At 45.6% G+C, this 10555-nt stretch overlaps 1 protein-coding gene across 1 annotated transcript in view; it reads left to right on the top strand.

Annotated features, from left to right (window-relative positions):
- Nucleotides 1-928: 928 nt before the first annotated feature.
- Nucleotides 929-10555, top strand: part of Fsd2 (fibronectin type III and SPRY domain containing 2) — a 35698-nt gene continuing 26071 nt past the window's right edge. The window contains exons 1-3 of the mRNA XM_021218612.2: nt 929-1064; nt 7339-7926; nt 8279-8374. Of these exons, the coding sequence (XP_021074271.1) occupies nt 7381-7926; nt 8279-8374 (642 nt within the window). The 5' untranslated portion in view covers nt 929-1064; nt 7339-7380. The remainder of the gene's footprint in view (nt 1065-7338; nt 7927-8278; nt 8375-10555) is intronic.

Below are 10555 nucleotides of genomic sequence, written 5' to 3'. Positions count from 1 at the left end.
AAGATGATGCCTACAGAAGAGAGAAACCTCAAGGAGTATTCTAGTTCACCTTCCAAAACAAGTTCCCTTCACAGAGGAAAAGAACTCAGTTTACAAGGTCACAATTGGTGGTAGAACAGCAGACAACTTTGGGGAGGAATAAAACAGACTTTGGGGCGGGGGTGGGGTGGAGATCTGTCTGCCGGGTTGTGGGAACTTCAGGAGAGGGCCTTCATAATGGATTTCTCTAGACATGTATCATCTGAGGCTGGTCCCACAGCCCAGTGACAGCCTCTGAAACCGCCAGCTAATCAACTTCTCCACCACTCTTATAGGCAGCCCACTGCTCTCAGGAGGGAAGCCCTACCTTGCTCCTCCTCCTGAGACAAACATCCTGCTAAAGAGGACCATGCTACAGAGGAGAGAAACAGTGATGGTCAGAAAACCTTTGAATCAATCTACAGAACTGGATGCTCAATTGCTGACACTGAGAGACCTAAAACTGTGCCACCTAAGAAGGAACAGAAATCACAGGCTGTGCTGAATCTTCATTCAGAGAGAGGGGAGCAGGTCCCACACTGCAAAGGATGATGGGAGAGAAAACACATTGCCTTTGCATTGCCTCCAGAGCAGCACAAAACACTGAGAAAATGGAGCAGGAAGGCACACGGCCCAGGACTGTCTGCATCTCCATTCTGGCCTGTCTATTAATGACAGCACCAGCCCTTTCTGTGCGCCCAGCAATCTGTGGGAGTCTCAGCCCCCACAGTAAATGAAGGGCTTCAGGGCACAGCCTGTGACCTCCCCTGGTGACACTTGAGTGGTAAGAAGTGGCAAGGCTGCTGTGGCAGGTCTATATTTGGACTGTCACTCATGGCAGGCCTGTTGCTATTTGTGGTGGACGCTAGCTCATGTTACCATCCAACTTTGGCACCCCACTTCCCAGGGTGGACTAGGCAGGGCCAGCTTGCAGAGCACTCAGAGGTCACTGGGAAGGGGAGCTGGACAGACAGAAATTCAACTTTCCAGCAGAAACCTAGGACGGTGGAGTTAAAAGACGCATTTATGGGCCTTTAAAAGAGCAGGCAAGTTTTGGGATAATTGTGTTATGGTAATGCAAACTGTATTATCGTGCTGTAATTACACAGCCACTAGGTTAAAGGACCACCTAATTGTCCTTTAGCTGGGTGGGGATGTCATAGGACAGTTCACTTGATTGGGTCAATGTTTTCTAGCTTGCTTGAACTTGCAAGAATCCATCTTGCCTGCAGACAGTACCAGGCGTGAAAAGTCCCCTACAGCTGGCAGAGGCAGCCCGTTCTTGACTGTGTCTTTCCGATGTTTTTAGCACAGGGCCTGTTTGCTAGAATGGATGGCGCTCTAGCCACAGCTATTATCTGCCAGTGCTATTGTGCTGATAAGTAAATACTCTTACAGTTTAATCTGCCAATCCATTCTGAAGACTCTTGATTTCCATGCTGTGATTCAAACACTGAAACATCCATGTTTTCTTGCTGATTTCTATGTGTGTGCTACAGGCAGCCTCCTCTTAAAGAAAGCCTTGGGGTCTGTGCTGTGCCTGGGAAACCGGTCAGAACCATTTTACCATACTATACAGCTAACATTGAAAGGGAAATTTTCTTCGACTGTACTTCAGGCATCTCTAGGAGTTACATAGATGAGCATGAGCATTTATAATTATACACAAAGCAAAATGATGTCTTTGCCACCATGGTCTCACCTCTAGGAAATTATTTTCAGCAGACTCTCAGATATGCCAAGGGTCCCTAGAAGGAGAAAAAAATAAGACTTTTCCAATTGAATCATAAAGACACATCTTCTACACAGGACTCAGGCAAATATCTTCCTTTTTATTTATTTTCAGTTCTGTGTATATGGTTGTGCATGCATGGAGATATATGTTTGTGAGTACAGATCTGAGTGGAGGCCAGAGGTGTCAGAGCCTGAGCCTGGGCAAGCTGGCATTACAGGCTGTGTGGGCAGCCCAGAGTGTGTGCTAGGAATCAAACTGGCTCCTTAGCAAGAGCAGCAAGCAGGAGTAACAGCTGAGCCAGCACTGCAGGTGCAGAGAGGGGCAGTCTCCTAATGCTTGCAGTGTGGGCTGTGGTTCATTACTCTCCTAAACCTTAATTTCGCACTTTATAAAATGACAGCTTGTCATCAGTGTTTCCTGACCCAGTTCTGATCCCACTAAGAGACTGAAGGAAAGCTAAAGAGTGTGGGAGCTGAGGGGAGCTGTGTGCTGGGGCCTGTGCTCCAGGAGCCCAGCTTTGCTGCTGCTGAACCCTGCAGACCAGATGCTGGCAGGGGAGGCTGGGCTCCTGTTAGCATGCCTCAAAGGACTGTCAGCCTTCCTGCTGGTGTGCTCCCCGTGGCTCAGGTTGGTTCTTTGAGCTCCAGCTTCTGTCTGTCTCTCTCTGTGTCTCTGTGTCTGTGTCTGTCTGTCTGTCTGTCTGTCTCTCTCTCTCTCTCTCTCTCACACACACACACACACACACAGAGAGAGAGAGAGAGAGAGAGAGAGAGAGAGAGAGAGAGAGAGAGAGAGAGAGAGTTGCAAGTTTTATTTTTAGAGAACCTATCCTCCATGCATAGGAAGCCTGAGGTTAGAGCTCAGCTCTTACTGGACTGGTGACTAGATGTCAGGGCAGAGAAATCTTTGACAAATTGATTATAAAGAAGCCCCTTGTTCCCCCACCAAAAAAAGAAAAGAAAAGAAAAACCCTCAGTTTTGACATATTAAAATCTAGAAATTGAATTAGGGGGCTCTTCAGCCCAAGAACACCACATCTCTGTCTAGGCCACTGGCTTGGTTTTGTGTGGGAACAGTGATCTCAGGCTGAGTGTGAGGGGGCTCAGTCCTCAGCCCTGCTTCCTTCTCCATCCCCAGCTGCTCTCCTGGGCCAAGTGTTCCCAGAGCAGCCAATTCTACACTGCTATGGCCACTGTGGCCTTTTACTCCCCATCTCTGGTCCTCACCCTTCACAGGCGGCCAGGTAGGAGGCTTCTAAACTGGCCCAGGCAGAAGATGCTGGTCCAAATAACGATAACACCAGTAACAACAAGAACAGGAACAAAAAGCACTGGAGGCTTATTGACTGCTTAATTTGGGCCATGTAATATATAGAACATTTCATTACATAAAATGCCAACCTTATTAGGCAGATGCTAATTAGACTGTTTTATTGTCTATGAAAGTGAGGTCTAGAGAGGTGGTTTAGCAATGTCACCCTGTTAAGGTGTTTCAGAGTCAGAATGTAAACCCAAGACTATGTGACTCCAGAGGGCAGTGGCCTTGGGGGAAGGGGAGAGGGGTGTGTGTTAGATTATCTACAGATTCTATGCCCAGAACCATTGTTCATAGTAACTTGCCACTCCCAACACTGGATGTTACCAATGAGTTCATCTCTGGTTTGAGGGCAAATGTCACGCTATTAATGAAAGGGTAGAATGGCTGGTCTTCATGAAGGATGTATGAAGGCTAGGTAGGAGAGGTGGGTGGCTAAGGAGCAGTAGCGAAAGCAGTAGCAAGCTGTTAGCAGCAAGAACCAGAGTGAGCTTTAACTAGGAGACCCGGAGAGGGGTTGGCCAAAGGAGCATAGAAGTCCACTAGCAAAGGGGGTGGGGGCTGTCATCACGTTGAGAGTGAAAAGCTAGGGAGTGCGGATCGTGCCAGGGATCCAAAAGAGCTGAGCCTGGCCAGTGACGGAGTCTTCAGAATTCAAGATGGCGGACTATGCTTCCGAATATCTGTTCCCGGCAGAGCCATGGGGCCCAAGGCCAGAAGCCTGGAGAACAGACAGCTTCAAGGAGTATTCCTGCCTGCAGCGCCTCAGGGAGAAACTGTGATGTTAGTCTATGGGACCAGAGGCTGGGTGTAGGGCGAGAAAGAGGAAAGACAGAAGTCATGGCCCAGTCCCAGATGGGGTGATAATCCCTTATTTAATGGTCTGGGGTATCCACAACAGCAGGGCCCACTCCCGTGTCGCCTAGCACCTGGTGGTGTCCTGTTCTCTGGAATCCACACTTGTCATTCCCCAGGAACAGTCAATACTTAGACGAATGAGTGGAAGGGTGTAGCCTAGACACACAGTGAGATCAGCAGGGCTGGCAAAGAACCCCAGGTTTCCTCCAGATGGTAACTCTGAGAATGCAGGCATCCGGATCATTTCTGTTGCCCCAAGCCAGGAGTGCCGGAACGTCTGAGCCTCTGGATGACCTCAGGCTCGCCTCATTCTGGAAGCTGAGGCAGTAGCCTGGGGCCCAGGTGGGGATGAAGATAGGATAATGTTAAATGAAGCCCAGGCTTGCTGCTGCTGATGTCTCCGCCTCCGTCACTGCCGCCCTCTGAGAAATGGCCCCTGGGGAAGCTGTGAGCTCATCCTCGCGAGGGTCATTTCCAGACTACTGACCCTCTACTTCATTCTCTCCCCTCGTCCCCATGATGCCGAATCAGAGCTTACAGCAGGTATTAGCAGTAAGACCTTTCCATGTAGTGGGAATGCCCAAATAGCTGGGCATTCAGACATTCAGGATTGAGAAAACAGAACTCACGGCCTCTTAGAAAGACTGAGACGTTCTACTGAGAATCATCCACAAGTAAGGAATGAACCGATCCAGGCTGTTCACGATGAGAGGGACCATACTTGAATTTCCATAGCTAGGAGGCAATTTGGGCCTTGGAAACCATTGAGGGGAAAAATAGATTTACACATAAGCAAAGTGCACAGCAACCTGCAGGCACTGTAGATCCTTCAAAAATGTGTTATGTAAAAGCATATTCTATGTTAGAAATGTCATTTGTTGGTCATCTATGTATTTCTCTACAAAAAATAAGCATGTAGGACTTGGAGGTAGGGAAGGGACAAGCAGCTATTTAAAATTTTTCTTTTTCTTTTTCTTTTTTTTTAAAGATTTATTTAGTTATTTATTTATTTATTTAGTTAGTTAATGTATATGGGTACACTGTAGCTGTACTGATGTTGTGAGCCATCATGTGGTTGCAGAGAATAAAGGTTGCTCACTCTGGTTTGCCCCACTCGCTCCAGCCTAAAGATTTATTTATTATTATATGTAAGTGTACTGTAGCTGTCTTCAGACACACCAGAAGAGGGCATCAGATCTCATTATGGATGGTTGTGAGCCACCATGTGGTTGCTGGGATTTGAACTCAGGACCTTCAGAAGAGCAGTCAATGCTCTTAACCACTGAGCCATCCCACCAGCCCCTTAAATTTTTTCTTATAATCATAAGTCTCTAAATAGTAAGCTCCCTTTCTACCAAATCGAGATACCAACATAACTTTTAGTTAAATGAAAACAAAACAGCATGTAGACATTACAATTTTTGGTAAATAATTTAAAAGTAAAATAGAAATGCATGTGTAGGGTATGTGTATATGTGTGTGTATGTGTGTGTATGTGTGCATGTGTGTATGTGTATGTGTGTGTATTTATATGAGTAAGTATATGTGTATGTATATATATATGCATGTGTATATGTGTTTATGTGTATGTATGTGTGTATGTGTGTATTTATATGAGTAAGTGCATGTGTGTGTGTTTCTATGAGTAAGTATGTGTATGTGTGTATGTGTATATGTGTTTATGTGTATGTAAGTGTATATGTGTGTGTTTATATGAGTAAGTGAATGTGTGTGTATATATGTGTGTATGTGTTTTTGTGTATATGTGGTGTTTAATGAGTGTGTGTATTTATATAAGTGTGTGTGTATGTGTGTATATGTGTGTGTATGTGTTTATGTGTATGTATGTGTGTATATGTGTGTTTATATGAGTAGGTGTATGTGTGTGTATGTGTATATATGTGTATGTGTGTGTATGTATATGTGTGTGTATATTTATATGAGTAAGCATATGTATGTGTGCATGTGAGCCCAGATGTTGATGTCAGGTTCCTTCAATAATCACTCTCTCTGTATCTTTTGAGACAGAGACTGTCACTGAACCCAGAGTTCATTGATTGGGTTAGGCTAGCCAGCTGATTGATAAACTCCAGGAGTCTGCCTGTCTCTGTCCCTTCCTCACCTCCCAGTGTTGGGTTACAGCCACATGCAGCTGCAGCTGCTTTTACGTGATCCCTGGGCTTGTATGGCAGGCACGTTACTGACTGGGCCACCTCTCCAGCCCTAAAATGCATCTTTTAATGAAGTGGAAAAGACTTTGTTGATTTAAATACAAAAGGCTCAACCCAGGTTTGAAAACCAGACCATCTAGAACGCAGCAGGAATGAGAGAGTTTGTATTTAGTTTTTCAGTCTGTCCGTGCAAGCAGAGTGACTGTGCTCGCCTGTGTAGGTAGATGGGAATGGAGGCAGTTTATAGCAATGTCATTCCTTTCTTTTAGCTCCTGAAATGTACGCCAAAATTATATAATGACCTATCATGAACATTCATTTTAAATAATATATCAGCTGACAACTTGATTAGATCCTCTTGCAATTTTGTTGGAAGCAAAGAGCTGGAAAGCACTTACCTTGAGATTTTTTTTTTCTTCCCCACTCATTAATGTCACTCACTCTTGGCATTGATGTCAATCCTCCAGACTGTCCTTTCATCTAGCCCCCTGGAGGCTTTATTAAATTCCCAAGCAATGAAATCTTACTGTGCAATGTAATATCCAGAATGAACAGGAAGTATCATTTTTGCTTTCATGATAAGAGAAAGGGCTATTGAGAAAAGAGAACCTCAGAGGCTGGCTTGTTTCCAGGCAAAGCAGCTCTGAGAAAAGCTAAATACAAACCAGAGTAATAAAAAGCTGATAACTCTTCATAATATCAGTGCCTGAATTCCCCATGGAAAGCCCCGGGTACACGTGCCACGGTGTGGAGATCAGCATCATCAGTGCTGTCTTTTGAAGGAGCCTGACTATGAACAAAAGAGGGGGAAATGATAGCAGAAGGGAAAGAGGGTTATTTTTAGGCTGGCATAGTTCATACTATTATTTCATAACAAATTATTCCACCGCTTGATAGCCTAATATAATCAATATTTATGATCTTGCATGGTTTGTGAGGGCTGTGAATGGGGAAGAGGTCATGGGGTGACCCTAGTCAGGGCTGACTCTCCTAATGCACCTTTCTGCAGCAGTGTCCCCAACTCCCCCTGCTCCCCAGACAGCTTTAGGTCACCAGGGTCTCCATGTGTTTTTGCTGAGCAATTGTGAGTCAGCTCCGGCTGGGACAATTCAGTGACTTTGATTGCCATGATGTGCCTTGTGACCATTAACTTCTTGGATAAGATCTGAACCTATGTCATTCCATGCTCAGCCACTGCAATTCCCTTGTTGGGAACTGGTGTTCACCTCTTCTGTGTCCTAGGACTCAGAATTTCCACTGACTAAGAAGGGCTGCCCTGTGTCAATGGAGGAGGAAGCAGAGGAGGAACCGGGGCTGGGCAGGTCGGCAGCCCCCAAAGACTTCCACTTTTATCACATGGACCTGTATGACTCTGAAGATAGACTGCAGCTCTTCCCAGGAGACAGCAGCAGAATCAGGAGGGAAGTAACCCAAGCCGAAGATGACCGTGAATTAGGGGATGAATTTGTAGATGAACACAGACTGGGGACTCTGTATCCTTCTTATGGGATGAGGAGGAGAGACCCAGGCAGGGAGCAGAGAGACTGGGGGCTTAGTGGTGAGGCAGCTGAGGCCGAAGACCTGGGCTACGGAGGAGGGCAAGGCCCTCTTGACCAGTGCCAAGACCTCCGGGAAGCCTACAGGTACACACATGGCCGTGCCAGCGAAGAGTATGAATGCTATGTCATCCCAGAGGAGGAAGACGAAGAAGAGCCTGCTGATGTCTTCTGTGTCACTTGCAAAACTCCAGTAAGAACTGTTGAGAAGGATTTTGATACACACAAGGAACATGAAGTAACCCCAATCAGCAAAGCTCTGGAACATGCTAAGGTAACAGACCTCCCTCCATCTTTGTCTGGAGAGCGAATGTATGTCTCAAGGGGGTGGGCAGGGAATAAAACCTACAGGCCTCTACAAGGAAGGAATGTGACCCTCGAGCAATTAAGAGCACTGGCTGCTCTGCCAAGGTCTGGGGTTCAATTCCCAGCATCCACATGGTGACTCACAACCATCTGTAACAGCAGTCCCAGGGGCCCTGATGCCCTCTTCCAGGCTCTGTGGTCACCAGGAACACACATGGTGTACAGATAGACATGCAGGCAAACATCAGTACACATATTTTTTAATCTAAAAAGGACAGAATAAGCCTCTCAGTAATGCTTTGCTCTGCCCACTTCCACAGGATGAAATTCACAAAAATATGTGCAAATTGGAACAACAGATTATTGAGATGGAAAATTTCGCTAGCCACCTGGAAGAAGTATTCATTACTGTGGAGGTAAGGCCATGTGTGGTGATTTCACCACATGTAGCTTCCACTGGGGGCCACGCCAAGCCGCTGCTCCTAGCGAGCTATAGAAGCCATTTCTTGGAATGTGCCAGCCTGCCCCCTCCCCTCAGCTAGCTGTAGGCCTTCACAACCCCTGGGTAACCACAGAGGTGACTGTCACTTGCCTTCATCCCGTACTATGTCCTCTAGGTGGGAGAGGCTGGTGTGTGTGTGTGTGTGTGTGTGTGTGTGTGTGTGTCCAGGCCTACTACATGGGATGTTTCAAAGCAACTGTGTTATATATGTTTTTGTTGATGGTTGGTTGGTTAGTTAGTTGGCTGGTTTGGGTTTTTTGAAACAGGGTTTCTCTGTGTGTTCCTGGCTGTCCTAGAACTTGCTCTGTAATCCAGACTGGCCTCAGATTTAGAGATCCACCTGCCTCTGCCTTCCATGTGCTGGGGTTAAAGGTGTGTGCCAATACTATCCAGATTTATAAATGTTTATTACATGAATAAGTAAAACAGAAGCTATCCAATAAAAGTACCAATTGCAGGGGGTTTAATTTTTGTTGTTGTTGTTTTGTTTTGTTTTGTTCTAACAGTGGTAACTTCATGGTAGCACCATCCAGATGGTGAAGTGAACAGTTTTCTTCTGTCTTTCTGTCTTTGGAGTTGGTGTGGGCGGGAGGGTATGCATGTGTTTGTGTACATCTGTGTTTGCAAGTACACATGCATATGTATTTGCATGTGAAAGCCAGAGGTCAGTTTGGGTTTCTTCTTCAGCCTCTCTGTGTCCCATTTTTTGAGACTGGGTCTATCACTGAAATTGGAGCTCTCAAGTTTTGCTAATCTAGCTGGCCAGGAAGACCCAGAGATCCCCCTGTCTCAGCTGCTCTCACTGTTGGAATGACAAATGCTCACTGCTGCATCTGGCATTTTGTACAGGTGCTGGACATCCCAGTTCAGGCTTCCATGGCAACCACTTTACCACGGAGCTGCATCCGCAGGCCGCAGTCCTTAATGGGCTTTTTGTTTGTTTGCTTCTTTTGTCCTTTTCTTTTCCTGCTTTTGGGCTCACTCTGAGACCCCCCGTGGGTGCTACCTGATGTCCCGCTGTATAACCAGACACAGTTGTTGTCTTGTTCTCTAAAGCTTTTAATTGTCGGTGCGTGGGATATTTATTATGTGAAAGTATTTCCGCTTTGAAAATGTTTATTGTGTATATTCATTGTACATGGTACTATGCAATGTAAGGACGTTTTCACACATGTATATAATGTGTGTTCAGCATATTCCTCCAAACCCACTGCCCTCTTTTATCTCCTCCATTCCTCTCCCCTTAGTACTCTCTGCTCCCTCGACAGTTTCATCTATGTACATACATAATTTTATGAATGTATGTGAGATTTAGGAACAACAAATGAGAGAGAAGTATATTTGTCTTCTGAGACTAGCTTAATTCATTTGACTATATTATTTCTAGCAGCATTCATCTTCCTACGAACAATTCCACTGTGTCTATATACATTTTCCTTACCCATCCCTCTGTTGATGGACACTTGGTTCAGTTCCATAACTTAGCTGTTATGAATAGCTGCAATAAACACAGATGTTCAATGTCTATGACAGGCTGACTTGGACCAAATGGGGAGTATATATTCAGCTTTTTAGGAAACTCTGTACTGATTTCCATGGTGCCGGGATCAGTTTACATCCGTAACAGTGGTGTATTCAGATTCCCTCTTGTCTGCGCACTTGACAGCGGTTATTTGTCAAGCAGGTTTTAATTTTTCATGCACCCTCACTCTGGCTAGTTATCATTCCTCCAACACAGACACACTTCTAGTGTGCATTGGTTATACAAATAAGTATCTGTATTGTCCCTTTTAACGGAGCCACTTTGCAGGCTTTCTGACAACACCGTCAAGAACTTAGAATTCCAAAATTGGTGGCTGTGTCCTGGGCCAAGTGTGCCCAGATTCTCAGTCTCTGATACACAAGTGAAATGTAAGCCCACACAAACTGCTAAGTAGAAAAAAAAAATGGACTCAAAGCTGGATAATAGACCAGATCAGTAATACACTGTTGGAGCCGGGCATGGTGGCACATGCCTTTAATCCCAGCACTCGGGAGGCAGAGGCAGGCGGGTTCTACAAAGTGAGTTCCAGGACAGCCAGGGCTACACAGAGAA

This window comes from Mus pahari, chromosome 1 (genome assembly GCF_900095145.1).
Source record: "Mus pahari chromosome 1, PAHARI_EIJ_v1.1, whole genome shotgun sequence".
Taxonomy (NCBI): domain Eukaryota; kingdom Metazoa; phylum Chordata; class Mammalia; order Rodentia; family Muridae; genus Mus; species Mus pahari.
The sequence above is the reverse complement of the archived record's forward strand: the minus strand, read 5'-3'. Positions and strand labels throughout refer to the sequence as shown.